This window comes from Phascolarctos cinereus, unplaced genomic scaffold (genome assembly GCF_003287225.1).
Source record: "Phascolarctos cinereus isolate Bilbo 61053 unplaced genomic scaffold, phaCin_HiC Scaffold_2;HRSCAF=192, whole genome shotgun sequence".
NCBI lineage: Eukaryota > Metazoa > Chordata > Mammalia > Diprotodontia > Phascolarctidae > Phascolarctos > Phascolarctos cinereus.
Genome location: NW_027555625.1, coordinates 325,048,453 through 325,069,443, shown reverse-complemented (window position 1 = coordinate 325,069,443; position 20,991 = coordinate 325,048,453). Strand labels below are relative to the sequence as shown.

General features: G+C 42.4%; 1 protein-coding gene across 3 annotated transcripts in view; it reads right to left on the bottom strand.

The window, feature by feature from the left end:
* The window catches only part of NDRG3 (NDRG family member 3), a 70,250-nt gene that overhangs the window by 35,609 nt on the left and 13,650 nt on the right, over window positions 1-20,991 (bottom strand). For all 3 annotated transcript variants that reach the window (XM_020998687.2, XM_020998690.2, XM_020998688.2), the window contains exon 2: window positions 10,152-10,250. In XM_020998687.2, the coding sequence (XP_020854346.1) occupies window positions 10,152-10,208 (57 nt within the window). In that variant the 5' untranslated portion in view covers window positions 10,209-10,250. The remainder of the gene's footprint in view (window positions 1-10,151; window positions 10,251-20,991) is intronic.

Here is a 20,991-nt window from a genome sequence, read left to right as displayed (position 1 = left end):
TTCTTTGTCCTCCTGCTCAGAAGCTGAACTTCATCTTCTTTTTTCTATCCTCCCACTCCATGCACTCTCTCCATCCTGTCAGCTGAGCACCACACCTCGTATTTTAAGAGAAAATCGTCCATATGTCCAGACCTTCTGCATTTCCCCGTCTCTACATCTTCAGTTCCTTTGTCATCCCCCCAGTCTCTGCTCCTTTCACTCTAGTTTCCGACAGAGAGCCAACTCTTCTACACCTACTCATAATTTTATATCCCCTCTAGTCTTCTATAGACTGCCCTATGTCCCATGCCCCCCATCTTCTACCACTCCCTATCTACTGGTTCTGTCCATGTTGCCTACAAACACACTCAAGTCTCCTCAATCCTAAAGTATCGTTTATGACCCTACCATTCATCCTTTCAAGCCATCATCCTACAGCTCATCCATTTCACAGCAAGACACCTAGAAAAAGTAGTCTTGCTGTTTGTACATCCTCTCCCCTCACTTCTCTTTGCAATCTGACTATTGACCTTATCAACTGGAAAGACTTTCTCCAAAAGTTACTAACAATCTCTAAACTGCCAAATCTCACTTGGCTACTTCTCAATTCTCATCTTCATACAAGGATTGGTCCACTCAGCCTTGGTACTCACACCTCATCATTGCCCTCTGCTTCTCAAATTGGAGGGCAGAGCCATGAACTTCAAAACCTCTATTTAAGGAAGGGGCTCAGGACAGCCATGTCCCACTGGGCTGCATTCCTTTTGGGCTTTTCTACCATGTCATCAGGAACCTCATCATCCTGCAAAAATCCAATCAGCCCTCATACTCACATCAGTGCCTTCTGTCCTTCTGATTGGAGGGTGGAGCTATAAACTCCAAAAACTTCCATTTAAGAAGGGGGGCTCAGGGCAGCCATAACCTCATTCCCTATCTAGCTGCAATCCATTTGGACTCCTTTGACTTCTCTATTGTGTCCTTCCTCTTTCCCTTCCCCTTAGCAACACTCCTCCCAGCTCTTCAGCTTTCTTTTATGTTATCTTTCCCAAATTAGACTGTAAATTCCTTGAGGGCAAGGATTGTCTCTCTTTTCCCCATCTGTGTCCTCAGCCTGGCAGGTACTCAATACAAGTTTACTGCCTGACCGCTGCAGCATTTAACACTGTTGACCACCCTCTCTTCCTAGACACTCTCCTCTGGGTTTCCATACCATTACTCTTTCCTGGTTTTGTTCCTGCCAGACAGACTGCTCCTCCTCAGTCTCCCTTGCTGAGTCATCACCGCATCACCTGTACCAGTAAGTCAATCTCAAGTCTTTACCTTGGACCCTTATCTCATCTCTACATTCCCACTTGGTGACTTCACCAGCTCACCGTTTCTCCCAGTGTGCCTTTCTTCCTAACTTCCTAATGTCTGTAAAGAACACCACACCATCCTTCTACCCACCCAGGTTCAGAACCTCAACACCTTGACTCCTAACCCCCTTTCCTAGACATCCATTAAGCTTCCAAATCTGGTCTATTCTTCCAACAAAGTCCAGCTCCTATAATTCCTTTTCTCTCTATTCAACACCCTAGTTTAAGCCCTCATATCCTCTCATACTGCATCAGCCTACTATTTGGTCTCTTGGTCTTAAAGAGCCCAGCTCTCCAATCCATTGGCCATAGAATTACCAAAATGCTTTTGCTAAAGCATAGGTCTGACCCACTCTCATAACCATACTAAATGAATGACAATGGTTCCCTAGTATATCTTGGTTCAATACACACTTACTCCCTCCCCTCATTCTGTGGTCCAGCAAAACTGGCCTCTTTGTTTGGCATGATCTCCTGTCTTTTATCTTTTTGCACCAAGTGCCCTCCATGCCTAAAATACATTCTGTCCTCAATTTGCCTTTTAGAATCTCTTCAAAAGTCTGCTTAAGTGTCTTCTACGACAAGAAGACTTTCCTAATCACCTACTGCCCCCTCCAATATCTTGTATTTATTTTGCATATATCTATATGCCTACATGTTGTCTCCCATGAGAGAATGTAAGCTCCTTGAGGGCAGATGCTATTTCACTTTTGTCTTTGTATTTGCAGGGCTTAGAATATAGTAGAGATGCTTAAAAAATGCTTGATTGATTTCAGTTCTCAAACATTTTAAGTCTTCTGAGACAGCATGTTCATTTTCCCAATATACTACGAGAACAGACCCAATTAGTACAGATTCCTGTTATGTTTTTGTATATATCTCCTCCACTTTCCTGAGTCCCGATAGTTAGAGGAGTCCAAACTGAATTTGAGAAGCTTTCATCTAAAGCCAATCTCTATACTAGAATACTGGATTTTCCTGTAGCTAAGAGGGCCAGTATCTCCTGATGAGCTTTGTAAGCCTATTTTCAGGTATGAGATGTGAATTCTCTTTCTTTAGAACAACATGGCCACAAGGGTTTTTGTGAAGAATTAGCCTTTTTGCTGGTCCCACAAGGAACTGAAAATGACAGATTACTACTAGAAATCTGGGATGTTTGTTGCCTGTCTTATAAGGCGTGTAGGCAAAGGTCCTTCAAGATCACAGTGTATGAACAGTTCTTTGGTTGAACAAGGACAGGGATAGATCTTTTACAAAAATTTTATCTTATAACTGGTCAAAGGATATAAACAAGCAGTTCTCAAAAGAAGACGTATGAGTCGTCAACAGCCAAACTTAAAAAAAAATGCTCTATCACTAATAATTAGAGAAATGCAGAAAAATTAAAATAATGCTATTTGATTCCACCTCATACACTCAGATTAGCAAAGATGGAAAAAAAAGGAAAATGACAACTATAGAAGAGGCTACAGGAAAAGAGGCACGTTAAGGCATTATTGGTGGAGCTGTGAATTTCTTCAGCCATCCTGGAAAGCAATTGGAACTATGCCCAAAAAATAACTCAACTGTGCATGTGTTTTGACCCAGCAATACCTCTACTAGGCCTATACCCCAAAGGGATCAATGAAAGAGGAAAAGGGCATATACGCAGAACAATATTTATAGCAGCTTTTTTTTTGTAGGGGCAAAGAACTGGAAACTAAGGGTGTACCGTTAATTGGGGAACAACTGCACAAACTGTGGTATAAGAATGTAATTGGATACTATTTGTGCCCTAAGAAATTAAGAAAGGAATGGTTTCTGAAAAACCTGGCAAGACTTATAGGAACCAATGAAGAGGGAGGTGAGCAGACCCAGGACAACAATTTATACAATAATAACATTGTAAAGACAAACAACTTTGAAAGACTTAAACCATCACTACGACCAAACACAATTCCAAAGGGTTCATGATGTTAACATGCTACCTAGCTCCTTCCTGACAGAGGTGATGCATGGTGTAGATTGAGACATGAACTTTTTGGACACGGCTAATGAGGGAATTTGCTTCGTTTGATTATGCATATTTGTTGTGAGGGTTTTGCTTTTCTTTTAAGTTGGTGGGTGAGAAAAATAAAAGATTTTTAATTGAAAAAATGAAGTAAAATGTAAGGAAAAATGGGTTAAAAAAAGTTATTACAAAAAAGAATGCTATCCAAAATTTAACAGCTGATTTAGAGGATGAGATTCCTATTTTAGTTCTGGGAAGAAACAGAAATAGTTACTTCTTGCTCTCCCAGTATTAGCTTTAATAACACATTTCTTTGGAAGTGCTGCAGCTCTATGGGTCCGTATGTTTGCCAGTGGTCTCTCCAGGAGTAGTCTGATTTGGCACATAATTTTGATGGAATTTAGCAACAGAGAGTTGAATTTGATTGGATTAGTTCCTCACCCCCACCATTTGGAAAAGTATGGCTATACTCTCTGAATTCATTAAAAAAAGCAATAAATTATTTCTTGTGTGGTGAATTTCTGGAGTCATGGTTTCTTCTACTTTTTTGAGGCAATGGGGTGAAGTGACTTGCCCAGGGACACATAGCTAGTAAGTGCCAAGTGTCTGAGGCCATATTTGAACTCAAGTCTTCCTGAATCCAGGGCCGGTACTCTACTGGAGTCATGATTTCTATGGGCATTGGTTTGATAATATCCATTTTGGGTAGGTGATCCTTTTGAGTGAGCATCAAGGTTTCAAAGTGGGTCTTCCTCTAGCACTTCATTGACAGTGTGGGAGAAAAGGGTACCTATCAGCTGTGAACACATAACTTTCTCTTTCTGTTCATTCTGAAGATAAATCATTTCCCTTGATAAAAAGGTTGTTGCTAGAGTAGGATAACAACTGAAATTTATAAAAAAAAAAACAAAAACACTTTAGGCTTCGAGAAATCCTTTATACACAAAATCTCATTTGATCCTCAAAACAACCCTATGAAAGCAGGTACTATGAAATAATACAGATATTACTCCCATTTTACCCATGAGGAAACTGAGGCTGAGAGAGATTAAGTGACTTGTTATGTCATATAGTATCTGAAACAGGACCTGAATCCCAAGAGGTTCTGATTTCAGGTATAAAACTGCCACGACATTAGGGAGGAATTCAAAATTGTCAAATGCAAAAAATGAGAACAATAGTGGGAGGAGGAAGAGGAGAGACTGGATGAATGAAAAATAAGTTAACACTGATGGTCCATATTTGAAAACATCAGTGAAGGAAGAACCAGGTAAAGGGGGAAGGGCTATGTGCCAGATGGCAAAGGGAAAGGCTCAAGAAAAATCCAGGGAGACAGAAGTATAGTTTTCTTTCAATTACTGGCTTAGAGAATAGGTAAAAGCAAATGAATGGTTTAACAGTAAACTCAGTAAATGAAAGATAAGTATCCCAAAGAGGAAATGGGAATGAAATGAAATGAAAATGCTGAAAATTTTGAATATGACATTGCTAGGTAGCAGGAAAAATCTAATATGGCTCACCCACTTTGGAAAACTATAAAGTTGAACTGCAAACAAATAATATTACCTAATGACCAAGGAAGAAGAGTCACAAAGTGACCGTACGACAGGAACTTTAAAGGAAAGAAGTTCTGTGAAGCATTTTAAAGACAGAAGGGGACTAGTGGAATATTTTCCAAACTATGTTTCCTGAGAAAATGCTGATATTTAGTAATATTTGCTCTCTTTAAAATATCAAATGTGAAATTGTGTATATTAAAATACTTTTTACATGTAACAAAATTTTTGATATGAAAATAGATTTATCTTGTTCTCAAAGTATCCTAATCTCTCATTTATCCCGGGCTATTGTGATAAATCAAAGGATATACTATAGACCTCTGTCCCTGGATCATCATTTTTGGATTTCTTTACTATACTTCAAGTGTTCCATGATCAAATTAGTTTGGGCTACACTCGGATGGATAAGGGGGAAAAAGATACTTGACTTGAATAAAGAGTTAGCATTAATGTGCCATTATTATGCTGGGAATTAGGGCCACCAAAGGCAGCTCTCACTATCTGAAAGTAAAGGTTTTAGGAACAAGACTGACACTATAAAAATATTGTCTGAAAGGATAAAATACAGAATGACTCACGGAAATAGAAACAATAGCCCTTAATAATAATAAAAAAAAGACAGGTAAGAGATGCAGAAACAAGAGCATAAGTTAAGAGAGAGATTTACAATCATTTACTACGACTCTGAAATTTGATATTTAAACAACAATCTGTTTAAAATGGTAATTCAAGGATAGCAAAATGCAGAGTTGCTGTGTGTATATGTGTGCACATATATATGTAGAGATTTAAAAACAGTATTTCACTACCCCCAGAAAATTCTAATTGTGAATTTTTAGTGAAGTGTCTTTTGCACAATAGATTATTTGATGAAAGGGTTCCAATACAAACCTACTGCCAGTTTACTGAATTTAGTGAACATTCAAGTACCCGCTATCAATCAATCAACCTTTATTAAGTACCTACTGTGTGCCAGGCACTACGCTAAGTGCTGGGATACAAAAAGAGGCAAGAGAGGCCCTGCCCTCAAGGAGCTTTCAATCTAACGGGGGAGATAACACAAAAACAAATACATGAAGAGCAAGTATATACAGAATTAATAGGAAATAACTATCAGAGGGAAGACACTAGAATTAAGAGGGGTTGGGGAAAGGATCCCTGTACAAGATGGGATTTTGATTGGGACTTAAAGGAAACCAAGGAAGCCAGCAGTAGGAGTGGAAGAAGGTTTCAGATTATGGGTGACAGTCAGAGAAAATACCAGGAGCCAAGAGATTTTGTGATATTTATTAAACAACTAGGAGCCAGGCACAATGTCAAGAACTGGGGATACAAAAAGAGGCAAAAGACAGTCCCTGCCCTCAAGAAGCTTTCAATCTAGTGAGAAAGACAACATGCAAACAACTATATACAAAGCAAGCTTTATACAGGATAAACAGAAGACAGGCACTAGAATTAAGAGGGGTTGAAGAAAGCTTCCAGTAGAAGGCAGGATTTTAGTTGGGACTTGGGACTTAAAGTCAGGGAGGTAAGGAGTCAGAGAGGAAGAAGGAGAGCATTCCAGGCATGGAGGACAGCTAGAGAACATGCCCAGAACCTAAAGACAGAATGCCTTGTTTGTAGAAGAGACAGGAGACCAGCGTCACTGGGCTGAAAAGTCTCATGTCAGGAAGTTATGTCTAGGAAAACTGGAAAGTAGTAGGGGGCTAGGTTATGAAGGGCTCTGAGTGACAGAGCACGAAAAGCCTGGACCAGTGAGTAAAAGAATAGTGGGGAGATTATAAATACGGAACCAGCAAGGGTCTGTCACCTGAAAACTAGACAGAATTCAGAGAGGCTCATTACTAAGAGGTGATCAATTTTTTGGCCATGGACAAGCTCATGAAACTGTCTTTCAAATTACGACAGGGCCGTGTGTGTGTGTGTGTGTGTGTGCGCGCGCGCGTGCGTGCGTGCATGTACACACACATTGGTGGAAGACCCATAGCAATGAAATCACAGGTTCTTCAGTATATTGCTGTTTATACTAGCTCTTTTCAGCTTATTTGGCAACAGAGGTTTTATGAGAGAAGAGGTAGGAACTACTCGTTAAATGAGGCAATGTGATATAGTAGAAAGAATAATGGATTAGCAATTGGAACACATTAGTTCTCATTTCAGTTCCACCATTTATTAGACCTAGTTGTATACCTTTATGCCTCAGCATCCTTACTGTAAAATGAGGTAATAGCTGCTCTGCTCAGAAGATAATGATAAAATGTACAAGGGAGTATCTTCAAAACCATAGAGTGTTATACGAACGTAAGGTACTTCTGTTATTTCTTTAGGTTGCTCTTTCACACCACTAACACACATCTTCAAAGAGGTGGTTGTCGTTCTGTTCTCAGCACAGGCACACAAATATAACAAGATCAGTTTTCCCCGATCTTAAGCTTTTCACATATTATAGGCTTACTAAAAGTAAATGGACAAAAGAAACCAACTAGTATGAGACTGAAAAGCTACATTCCAAGGACAGTTCCACAGTCATCTCAGGACAAACTCCTTCCAAGCTCTCCAAAGATGTAAGAGGTACAGTGGTACCTTTGGCAGAAAGATAAGAAGCTTCCTGATTCACACAGTGCATCCTTCCTTGAAGGAGTACAAGCATTAGTCCTTAAAAGGAAGTCAAATTTAACAGAAGATCTGTGGCAGCAAAGTAGGCTGGAATGACACTCTCTTTTACCTGCAACACCAACCGGCCAGCACACAGATGACTCATCAGTAGCAGTGCTGCCTGATAATGCTAATAAGCAGACAGCATTTCAAAACGGGTAGGGATTTTAGAGATCATTAAACACCAAGAGGCCCTATGGCAATAGCTGGATGTAAATCTAGAGACCTCTCCTTTCTCCTTCAAATCTAGAACTCTTTCTTCTTTCAGTGGCTTGGTATGCAGCTGAGATCATACTGTCTATCTACGGTAGACAGAGACATTACTCTGCGACATTTTCCTTTAAGGATGCTACTGTTTTGGTCTACCCAAAGGACTTCCCATAGCTACCTCTGTGGACTCATGCCACAGCAGGAGAGTCTAGCAGGGGCAGCACAGAGACAAGGAAGTTGTTTGAAAGAGAGTGGAGAATGGGATAGAAGTCACGTGCCTTCTAAGGAAGAGATGACAGACCAGACAAGGCAAAACCATCAGGGTGGTGCCCTGAAATATCAAGAGGATGCAACTGAACTACTTTCCATATCAACAAATCTATTTTTTGCCTGCCGATACAACCCTAGCACTGAGCACATAAGAATGTATTTAACAAATTATGCTAATATAATAAATAATATATTAATAAAAATATATTAAGTAAACACATAAATTGTTGTTGACAGACTGACTAAATCATGTCTTTACTACCCTAGACATCCCAGACATCTAAACCCTAATTCCTATCATTCTTTTGGTACTGCTCCCCTTCAGGAAGCCCTCTAAAACCTCAGGATCAAGAAAGAATCCCTTCCAATGCTTATTGCCCAATCTTGAAATATCTGAATTCTCATTAGGGGAAATAAATTGCTGCCTTTCCATCTCCAGTGAACCTGGCCTGGCTGCCTGCCCATATCCTAGAGACACCAAAGTCTTCTCCTAAGTAGTCGCTCAGCCCACAAACACAAAACCAATGGGACTTCTCTTAACAGTACTGATGAGACTGGTCGTTCATTTCTGGGGCTAGAGCCAATTACGTCCAACAAACTGTTTCCTTCCACCCGATTGTGGGATGCGTCTTGTGAAAGCCTCTTACAGTAACAAAAATAGGTCATTTATAGAAAGACATTTTTTAGGATGGCATGAGAGGAAGCAGCAAAAAGAAAAAATGGTGGTACAAAGTATACAGACTTGTATGGGGGAAAAATTTGGAGAATGATAAAGGATAAAGGATTCAAGGGTGAAATAAGATTTAAAGGGATGAGATTAGGGAGAATAGGCATCATGTCCCTCTCTTGTTTTAGGCTACTTCGGATAATGTTTGTCAGAGGAATCCTTACTCAAACTTGTTAAGAAGGCATTCAGTACCCACCTCCTTCCTAACCCTCCCACCCCCCTCTGTACTGGTGTGGGTGGGTGGCTAGGAGAAAGGAAAGAGACTACGGATATGCTTTATTTTCTACCAAAACATGTTTTTGGGGTCTGAGGAACTCATTTGCACTACAGTGCAGATACCTGAGAAAGCTTAAAGTATTTCTACTCCCAAGAGTATTGCCATTTTAAACAACACTTATAAGCAAAGTTTATAAACAAAAAGAAAGCCATAATGGTGAAATTTCAGCTTTCAGCAAATGAGCTGTGAGGGTTTTCTGGGGAAATGGTTCCTCCATGAAGTGAATATGTCCTGATGGTCAGACACAGCCTGTTCTCCTGTGGCCTCCCAGAACCAACATTAAGTGAAGGATGGCATAGTACAGGTGTATGAACTATTCATTCTCTACAAAGGAGCACCTCATAACAACTTCTGGCCTCTTTGTGAGCAACAGTGAGCTCCTGTCAGAGTTTACAACATTAGAAACCACGGGGGACAAGAACTTGGGTCAGCATCTCATGTGCCCTTACTCACTTTCTCACTTCTGCCAGGTTATTGCTTAGTCATGTATTTTTTAAATGGCATGTGTGGGCGGTGGGGAGGGCGCTGAGGAGAATGACGGCTTGGGAAGAAATATGGGAGAGGGAGAAGAGGCTAACGCTGATGAAATGGGTTCAGATCCTGCTGCTGCCCCTTACTATCTGTGTAGCACTTAATGTCCCTTGCTTATAGAATGAGGGCGCTGCACAAGATGGCTTCTGAGGTCCTTGCCAGCTTTAGATCTGGAATCTTGTGAGGCTGGACTTTTGTTTATGGTCTGGACTTGACACTTTACTGGTTTAGGGAGCTCCCTCATGAAGAAAGTGCCTCTCCTAATGGCAGCTGGCATGGCCCTGGCAGGGTCACAGAACCAGTAGGTGACCGAGGCAGGACCGGGCCTCAGGCTGTCAGGCATGACTCTGAGGCCAGCTCTCCACTACAACCCAAGGCCTCCTAGGATCGGTCCTGAAGAAGTTCAGATGAAAGCAAACAAAAAGGAAGGGAGCAGAGAAGGTCCAAAAAGAAGGGCAAATGCTCCCTTCCTCACTGCTCTTTGGGAAATGAAGCCAGATGATTTTTCAGGTAGTCAATATTGAGCAGTACCAATGACCCCGTTCCAGAAAGCGAGGTGTGGGTTCAATCATTTTAATGCAAACAGAGTGGCCTTTACCTTGTCGTTCAGAAGTGGTTTGATCTCTGTGAGCTGCACGTCTTGCAGTTCATCCATGAGGACAGGAGATGGCACGGAGGCCTTCAGGAACCAGTAACACTGAAACAGAAAACAAAGAGAGCAGAGGTAACACAGATGACGGTGACGAAAAGATAGTTCAGATAAACCTGGTCATTGGCAGGTAGTGCCCACAGGCTGGCTTAAGCCACCCTCATGCTAGACCCATTATGTCAGAAAGCAAGCCCACCCAAAGAGCTAAGGCCAGAGGAAGGACATTAAATATATTCAAGCAAGAGGCAAGGCACGGCCGCCATCAGGTCTCTCCAATGAAAGACCATATGCTTGGGAACCAGGAGCCTTGGTTTTTAATACTAGCTCTGCTCTAAACTGTGTGGCTTTGGATGAGTAACCTTCCCCTCTCTGGGAGGTTTCTTCATTGATAACACAAGGTAGCTGGACAGTATTTTCTTTAAGGTCACTACCAGCTCTAGCTCCAGACAAAACTGAGATGAGAGACAAGAGGGGCATGGCAAATCAGCCCTACTTAACTAGCCATGAAAAATGATGTGGTTTGGATTTGCTGGGAACCCCAAAATGTCAGAGCACAGGGTGGCATCCGCCTGGTACGAATTTACTCACTCAAACCATCTTCCAGTTTCTGGGCAAAGTTTACAGTACCTATCACCAAGAGGAATGGTCAGGGTTCCTAGGGGTGAGACTGCGGCTTATATACAAAAAGTACAGTAAAAGGATCTGAATGGGATTAAGGAGTGGTAAGTAGTCTTCGGGTGGGCCAGACCAACAGTGAAAGAAATATCAAGTAGGCTAATTAGGTGATCTAGGTGGGCTGGGGTGGCCCAGTTGCCTTGGGCAGAGGCCAGAGATCTGGGCAGCTGAAATGTATGGGAAAATTCAGGGACTGGGTCGCTCTCAAAGACATGGTCTGTTATTTTCTAGGGGTCCAGGTCCCCTCACCCCATCAGAAATGGTATACCTATTAGGCACCTTCTGAGTTGTTACTGACCAACAGCCCACATTAATTCAGCCTGTTCCAGTTATAACTGATTGCTGAAGGAAGAAAATGTCCCCAGCACACCTAGCGATCCCTCCACAAAATTCTGCAACTATCAGCACTCATACTCTAAGGAGACCTGAGGGGAACAGAGAACTGACATTCACCTAGGCATGGTTACTGGCCTGGGAGTTTCCAGGTACCTTATCAGCCAGCTCCAAAGTGTAGACCTGGTCACAGATGCTCAAGAACTAGAGTCTAGTTACTTGAAGAATTTCAAACAGCACTTTCCAATCGGCCTTGGAGCTCACATGCATCTAGTGGTTTAGGCTGTGATTTCACTCCTAGGCACAGAGACTGAAGCCCCAGGCAGTATCTATAGTTTACACTCATTCCCTTCCTTCATTTTTAGAGTGTAAGCTCTATGGGGGCAGGGACTATTTTATTTCTTTTTCTCTCCCTTAGTGTTTAGCATAGTGCTTTGTACACATTAGACACTTAATAAAATTTTTTTGAATGAAGAGTTCATTGGGTTGACATCTCAGGAACCCTATTTGCCTTTCAGCCTTCCTGGCAGTTCCACAAACAAGACTTTCTAACTCTCTGCTCCAGACATTTTCTCTGGCTATTCCCCAAGTCTCCTCAGCTCTGACTACTGACCTCTCTGGCTTTCTTTCAGTCCCATCTAAAATCCCACCTCCTAAAGGAAGTCTTAATTTCAGTGCTTTCCCTCAGTTAATCATTTCCTATTTATCCTGTATATAACTTGCTTTGTATATATCTGTTTGCATGTTGTCTGTCCCATTAGATTGTAAGCTCCTTGAGGGCAGGGATGTCTTTTGCTTGATTTGTTTCCCCTTGTGCCTGGCACATAAGTAATTTCTTAATAAATGTTTACTGATTGATGAGCTCACAGATTCGGGAAAAAATTTTCTTTAAATATTTTGAGATATGTTAAGTGGACCAAATAGGTATATTATTTAAAAAATATAACTTGAAAATAAAAGCTGAGAAATGCACCTCACCATTGGCAAAGTGAATTTAAAGATTTGAGCTATATGTTAAGTGGACCAAACAGAGACCCAAATGGGGTCATGGAAGAGTAGGACAAGACTGAAACGACTCCACACTATCACCACCACTACACGCCTGCCTCCAGGGATACAAACACAAAAAAATGAAAGAATTCCCACTCTCAGGCCGAAAAGGAAACATTCTGCAAAAATAAGCACTCAAACAGATAAAGCCATTCTTGCTCAGTCACGAACACTTCATGTTCAGGAAAGAATACTAAGCCCCTAGAGTATGGTACCCAGGTCTTAATAAGTGGCAGATGTATCCGTGGACCTATGGTTTGTTTAGCAACCCCAGATTTTGTTCGGTTCTCATTGTCCCAAGGCTTTGCCAATGAGCAATTTTATAACACCTGCAGGAACAGTGAGATCACATGGTGGAAAATTCCATCTGCCGATCTCTCAGCAGCACAGGCTAGCTAGCTCCTCTCCTGGGGACCTCAGGCAGGCTGCAACTTCAGCACAGACGATATTTTCAACAAACACCATTTGGGTTCTTAGCGCTATTAATCCTGTCAGAAGGCTGGGCAGAGATTTTCTAAACTGGGATAAAAACTAAAATTATCACCCACCCTCCTTTTTCTCTTGCCCAGTGGTTTGTGAGGACAGTGAAGAGATGACAGCAGTCCAAACTCCCTATGTTCCAAATGAAGCAATGGGCCAAGTAGCAGAGAGTGGGTGGAACCAAGCGGATGGAGTCACCATGTCTGGCCCCGTGGAGGATGCCTGGAGTCTTAGTCAGAAAGCTGGCATTATTGTAGAGTTCCAATGAAATGACTGCCCTGGAGGAGAGGACTAGGAAGAATAATAGCTGGTATTCACGTAATGGCTTAAGGTCTACAAAGTGCAGATATTATGTCTTGTTTGATCCTCACAATAACCCAGTGAGGCAGATGCTATTATTATTCTCATATTACATATATGGAAACTGAGGTTGAAAGAGATCAAATGACTTGCTCAGAGTCACACAATACTAAGTGGCAGACAGGATTCCATCCTCACTCCAAGGCCAGGGCTCTATCCACTGAGACGGAATACCTGGGTTCTAATTTCAGCTCTGAAGCTTACTAGCTGCATGACTTGGACAGTGGGTTCCATTAGATATTGATGAAAATCCCTTTCTGTTCCAACACTCTGTGATACCATGGTGATTCAGAAATAGCATCACAGTTTGTAGCCTGAGAGACACCAAGATTAGTCTATAAGAGAACTGGCTTACCTAGGAAGGAAACACAGTTTTTGAGAGGCGAATATGGTGATGGGAAGGTGGGTCTGAAGTGATTATAAAGCATGCGAGTGGAGATTAGATTATAGATGATGGGTCAGAGTTGGAGAAAGATTTGGAAGTCACTCATGTCCAGGTGTGACACTCACGCTCCTTGTGAGTAGGTGAGCTCAACAAAGGAGAAAGCATACAGAAGAGAGTAGGACCAGCGGCAGCAGCTTTAGGGATGCTCATAGCCACAGTGTAGGAGGAAAACTGAGCGATAAGAGGGAGAATCAGCAGTAGTGCGCTACGAAGCAGAGATGGACAATGCTGACAGGGAAAAGGACTAGACAGAAAAAAAGTCACACACACACACACACAAGAGTTTTGGGGTTTTTTTGGAGGCAATCAGGGTTAAGTGACTTGTCCAGGGTCATATAACTAGTAAGCATCTGAGGCCATATTTGAACTCAGGTCCTCCTGCCTCCTGGAATAGACAGTGCCACCTAGCTACCCCTCACAACGAAGTGACATTAACCTCTCAACCTCAGTTGCCTCATCTGTAAAATCAGGATTACCTCACAGTTATTGTGAGGATCAGAGCTTTAAAATGCTATATAAATATGAGCTATTGTTAAAAAAGGATTAAATTTCTGGCAAAATTAGGATCAGTTCTCAAACTAGAAAAGCCCATTACTGGAATCATAATTCAGAAACACAGGCATTGTTGTATCACGTGCCAGCCAGAGGGATGTATGCTCTTAGTTGGCTGGGTACAGGATTTCCCTGCCAGGAGTAATCATTAGCCTTTTGCTTCTGGCCATCGTGTCACTACACTGCTTGCAATCCCACTCCTCGCTCCAGCCCTCAACTTTGGAGTCAGCCCCTGGGTCCTCTGGCCATCATATGTGTTTTCCTCTTATTTTGCCAGCCCCTAGGCCTTCATGCCAATTTCTGGCCATATCCTTGCCAGGGTGCCTATGGCCATCATCCTCTGAAAAGTGAGATTTTGTTGGAAGCACGACCTCCCTACTCCTCTTTCCAGTACCCTTGTTTAGATTCTCTTCCCCAATTAGACCATAAGCTACTTGAGATTAAGACTTACTTGCATTTGTATCTGCAGTGCATTGCACAGTGCCTGGCACATAGTAAGTGTTATCTACCTTTCTTTACAAGTGTATAACACTTTATAGTTTTCTTTTTTGTTAATTAGCTTTAAGTTTTATATTCTCTCTCCCCCTCTCCACCCGTTAAGGGAAGAAAACCAAAATCCATTACAAATATGTATGTACAGTCATGTGAACAAATTCCCACAACTGTCATGTCCAAAGAGAAAGAAACAATGGAAAACAAAGAGAAGAAAATATGCTTCTATCTACACTCAATTCCATTAGCTCCTTATCTGAAGGTGGGTAGCACAGTTCATCATAAAGCCTTTGGAATTGTGTCTGGTCATTGCGTGATCAGAATTGTATTTTTCAGAGCTATTACATTTATCTCATTTGATCTTTACCATGACATAATGAGGGAGGAAGAACAGGTACATGAAGAAACTGAAGTTTGGCCAGGTTAAAGAACTCATGGTCACCCAGTTAACAGGGCAGTACCTGAAGCTCAGCCCATTTCCACCACCTAGAGGTCAGAGTGGGAGAGTGGGAGGCTTTTGCCATTATGATGAAGAAGGAGTTTAAACAGTCTGATGAGTCACTAGAATGGTGACTCCTGGGAGGCAGATCTAAGGAGCCAAAGCAGACCTTTTCCCCATGCAGCATCATCAGCCTGGAGGGCTCATATAAGACTTAACTTTTGCACAGCTAGTGAAATCAATTAGAGGCCCTAGACACGGACCCTCCTTTTTTCCTGGCTAACATGAGTAGCTGAGCATACGTGGCTCCATAAAGATGTAATCTCTTTCCACTTATTTCTGCATCAAGGGGGAGGAGTGTGTACTAGGAGATGGGTTTGGTAGATTGGACCAGTTCTGCTTAACCATGGACCCCCACTTTCTAAGGCTAGACAGTTGTGGGAGTAGTTACATGCTGCATGGCAGAGATCACTTGAGTGGCGTCAAGTGTTAGCCATGGCGATTCTCCTCCTTACACACACATTCCACCATGTGTGGCACAGGGGGACCAACTGGTAAAATCTGCATAGGTGACTGCACTGACCACAGTGGCTATCTGGGCAGATACACCCGTCCATGTAGATAGGTGCTGTTAGGATAGAGGGAGAAGGCACAGCAACGGAGGCCACTCTTTCCCAAAACAGCTTTGGGAGGGGCTAAATAGCTAGCTCATAAGGTCCGTCAGTGAAGCAGAAGGGTTACGCCTCACTCAATCCTGCGGCACCTCTTGAAGGCGTCTCCCACTCCACTTGTGTATGTAAAGGGCTGATGGATCATAACAGCCAGTGTGTTATCATACCAGGGACTCTCCCAACAGGCCCATCAGGGCATCTTAATTTCCACGGCTCCCACATTGATTCTTCTAGCTCCGACCCATCACTGATTCCTGGGAGTTAGTGCCTGTTACGAGTGCTCATGGTAATCTCTATGCCATTTTGTGGGCGAGGTTAAAGAGAAACCCTTGGAGTTACCCAAGCCATTCCATGCTGTTTAACACCCAGTGCTGCCAGGTCCTTGCAGGGGTGAAACTATTTCCCTTCTAGCACTGGACATGAAAGAGACTGAATCACTTTGCTACACCTCTTAAAATATCCATGTGGCTGATGAAGAAGGCATTTGGCACCTGGTAACTTACAATGGACTACAGAAAACAGACTGAAGCCATGTTGTTGAGACTATTCCTGACTCATCAATGTGGCGGACCAAACTGCCTAGGCTACTGTGGGTGAGCAGTATGGGGCAGTCTGCCTAACTAAAAGCCTGTTCCTCTAACCCTGTGGCTAAGGCTAGCAAGACCCAGATTGCTTTCACCTGGGAAGGAGTCCAGCATGCCTTTGCTAACATTCTCTATGACGACCTGACCTCTCCCTCATGTTGACATACATGGTGGGCAGAGAACGAAAAGAGTGATGTTGACTGGCCCAGAAAAGATCATGGTGGTAAGGGACCTTCATCTGATGGTAGTCCACATGACGGACAAGGGGTGGGAGATCAACCCTACACAAACCCAGGGTCCAGTCCACTCACTCAAGTTTCTGGGGATACAGTAGGTGGGGAGAATCTAGATAATTGTGTCTTCAGTCTAGAATAGGCTACTGACACTTGACAGCACAATGAACACTGGCAAAGGATACCAGCAGTATCAGAGGCCCAGGATGTAACAGCAACTGCATCAGCAATAAAAAGCCCAGGAAAGTGGACAACATTATGGCCACTGGTAGTGTTCAAAAACAACTGGTGACTGCCAGAGGTCAAGGCCTCCAGCCTTAGCCCTGATATCCTCACTCTTCTTCTAGCCCAATGGTCCCCTTTTGAGAAGGACCTGGGCCCTTGAGGATTGCTGTTTTGCCCGATTCACAAATGGCTCTACCCTCTGTAAGACAGGCACACGCAACTGGTCCACAGAAACTAACACTGCTAATAAGGGTTCTGCTGAGAGACGGAGATCCTGGCAATTCCTCCCAGTGGGCTGTTCTGTGAACTTGCGTGAAAGGAATGCGAGAGAGATGGATAAGACCTTTCTCTGCATTGATTCCTAGGCTGTGGCCATGGATTTGGTTGACTAGTATGGGGCCTAGTGGAACAGGACTGACCAATTAAAGGCCTTCTTCCCCCTTGGGCTCAGGACCAGTGATCTGCCATGTCAATGCATTCCCTGCAATGAGCTGTTTGTGAAACCTGACAGCACCTATTAGAGACATCATAAGAACTCTGCTGAACTGAACAATCAAGTTGACACCCTTACAAGAACAGTAAAGGCTGGAAGTGGGTCCCATTGTCATTTTGGACACAGCTGAGAAGATGCCATGGATATGGCTACTTCTGGCCAATGGGGCTTCTTGAGACACTTCTGAAAGACAAGTATGGCAAGATTTTGAAACAAAAACTTTATCATTATGCCTCTGGCTACTAATGCCCTACCTGCCAGAAGCTGTGGTTGTGATTAGTGCCATCCTATGAACGGGGAGGGCTGTTAAGTGGTCGATTGTCTCTAGGTCTTTCTTATTCTATCTCCTGGGTGGAGCTGCCTGGGCCTCAAATTCCCTGTCTCCTCCAGGGGGTTTGGAAGGGGTCTACTGGGCTGAAATAACTCAGGTTCCCATCATCTGACGAGTCTCTTTTCCCCCAGGAATGTAGTGGAATTGCTGGGAGGTACTTTGCTTTTTAATACCATAGGGGAGATGAAACTACCTCTGCCTAATTATGGTGAATTGTATTGAAAGAAAAGGGATCCCTTAGCCAAATTTTGAGTACCTGAATATGGGTGAGAATCTTTACCAAGCTCCTATAGGAAGCAGCACCTCAATTAAGATCTCTAAGGGGTAAAGATTTGGTGTTCTCCCTCTTAAAGGACTACCAATTCATGGCCCAGAGAATAGAAGGGAGGGTGGTACATAGCATGTCTTCATATCAATCCTGGCGCCAGGACAGCCCACATGCAAGAGGGTAAGGATGTTTTATCTCTCTTACTATGGATGATTCTGACCTACAACAATGATTGGGGTCTGTCCCCCAGAAATGCTGTGATCTTTCCTGTGGTACTAATGTTCCTAACACTGTTCTTCCTCATCCCCATCACTTCTCCTCACACTGGAAGAGCCAGTGTGAACTGTCCCCAGCATTACTACCACACAGATGACCCGGGAGTTGAAGCATGAGATTTATGGTCTTGTGGTCTTCTATTTAGCCACTTTGAGTATACTTCTCCAGGGGCCATCCATCATGTTATGTTATTATTATTATTTTTTGCTCTCTTTGTTTTCGTTCTTTTATTTGAACTAAGCTCTTCCTTCAATGCTGCCTGTGTCAAGGCTTTTCACATTCCTGTGGTAAAGGTTGTCCAGTAATGACAGTAAGGCTATTTAAATGGAGGACGGTCTTTTAGAAAATCTTTAGGACCTGGTCACCAAGAGGTGCGGTAGGAGCAATACCTACCTAGGGTGTCTGCCACATAGGCTAGCTAGTTTGTCCTTGAAAAGCTGGGAAAATATTTCTGAAACTTAATTGTTCCAGGGGACTAGGCCTTGACCACACAATGTTCATATGGCTTCTTAGCTGCCCGGGGCAAAAGGCCCGCCCTTAACTTAAGGAGTCAGTGCCCCCACTTGACAGATGTCCTACTATCACTTGAATTACCATACCTATCAGATCCAACATGCCCTGTTGACCAGATTCATTTCTTCTGTACAGAGATGGGGGGAGTTGCAATGATCTGAATCACTCTCATATGCTTGTTAAGTATCCCTTATGCTGCTAAGTAAATTTCTTTTTTGTTAGATGGTCTATGAGTGTCTCATTTCATTCCAATCCCAAGCCTGAACCACTGTATTGGCCAGAGTCTGACTTGGCCTATAATAACTTATAGGAACTGATACTGAGTACAGTGAGCAGAATCAGAAGAATCTATACAACTTCAATAATGTAAAGAGAAACAATTTTCAAAGACTTAACTGATTTATGCATTAGCCAAACAAGGTTCCCTAAAATTGATGATTATACATAGTTCCCATTTTTTTTGGAAGACAGGTGATAGACTTGAAGCAAAGAATGAGACGTATGTTGTCAGACACAACCACTTATTGAATATACTTGTTATAAGGGGAACATGATAGAGATGTAAAAAAAGCATCAATAAACAGAAGAGAACAGAAGGAAATTTAGAAGGGCATAAAGACAAGAAGAGTGTTGGTACTATTGTGTTAAATGCTATTTTTAAAAAATCATATGCAATAGAGATTCAGTCTCACAGACAATCCTTCTGTTCTTCATATATGGAAATGTTTATGTTTGCTGATGTTAGCTAAAAAAATCAAATCTAAAGAAAAACTTTAAGTTTCCTATTTCTTGAATAACATTATCAGGAACTATATTATTAGCCTGCTAATCTAATGTCCAACTCTGTAGTCATCGATTACAGCTGCAGAAATTCTTTTCTTTATCAGTCATTTCCAAGACACACTGATAATATTCCATTAATTTATTTTCCTGAGTAACATTTATCATTACAGCCATATTTACCAGTGAGAGTGCAATAATATGGCAGCATAATTTTCTTGACTGACAGGTTAACAAAATGGAGGCAGCAACTAGTTCCCAAAGGGAATGAGAAAAGAAAGTCAGCAAGCACTGGCCAGATGGAGTCGGCCTGCAGAGCACTTGTGGGCAAGAAAACATAGAAGTGGGGGGCAACGAGGTGGCGCAGTGGACAGAGCACCAGCCCTGGAGGCAGGAAGACCTGAGGTCAAATCCGACCTCATCCCAAACACTTGACACTTACTAACTGTGTGACCCTGGGCAAATCACTTAACTCCAACTGCCAAAAACAAGCAAACAAACAAAAATACAGGAAGTGACCAGAGGGAGCTGAGCAGCTGGAGGAAGAGGCTCCAAGAGGATCAAGACTATTAAAGATGATGAAATTATCTACTGTACATAAGACTGAGTACCAGATGAATCCACATACAAATAACCAAAGCAACTATTTCACAGAGCATTACCTTTTCCTACAACACTCAGCTGAGAGGGTATCTATTTCTATACAGATATGAAAATTTTAAGTTAAGAGGAAAAAAATGAACATTAAAAAAACCTCTAAATATATCCCATCTTTTAAAGACTTGAAATGGAGGCAGCTAGGTGGCACAATAGATAGAGCACTGGCCTGAAGTCAGGGGGACCTGAGTTCAAACCCGGTCTCAGACCAAACACCTGACACTAGCTGTGTGACCCTGGGCAAGTCACTTAACCCCAATTGCCTAAAACCACCCCCCCAAAAAATAAAGACTTGAAATCACCTTGCTAGTTTAAAAACATCAACACATAACTTGACTTGTAAAATGGTAATGACATAAATGTTTAGAAGTGTGGTAAAAATCTAAGGATGAAAAATAACCTAGATGTAAAGCCTTCTAGGCCTTCACATCTCTACTCCCATAACAAACCAGAGAGGATCAGTTCATTTGCCTGACTTCCTGATATAGACAATTAACACTAAATAAGTATAGATACTGGGGTTCTAATAATCAAATGGGAGAGAAAAGGCAAACAAGAAACTACAGCATCAAGCAGTTTTACTAATTGCCACGTAAGTGCCAAAATAGTTCAAAAGAGAAAGGTCACTCGTAGCTGAGGCTGTCAATGAAAACTTCAAGGGAGTTATGAATGGATAGAATCTGGAAAAGAGAGAACACCCTAAATGGAGGAGGGAAGGAAAAGAATCACGCTAGTTTGGGGCTCACGAGCAGAGTAAAGGGAGCGAAGACACAAAGACAGGTTACGGCCCAATCATGCAGACACTTACAACACATTCATAAAATAGCAATAACAAGGCATATAAGGAGTAGCACAGTACATATAAATGCTCATTTCTCCTCAGCTAGTCAGTATTCTTTTCTGGGGGGCAGAGCCCATGTTGCTATTGCTAG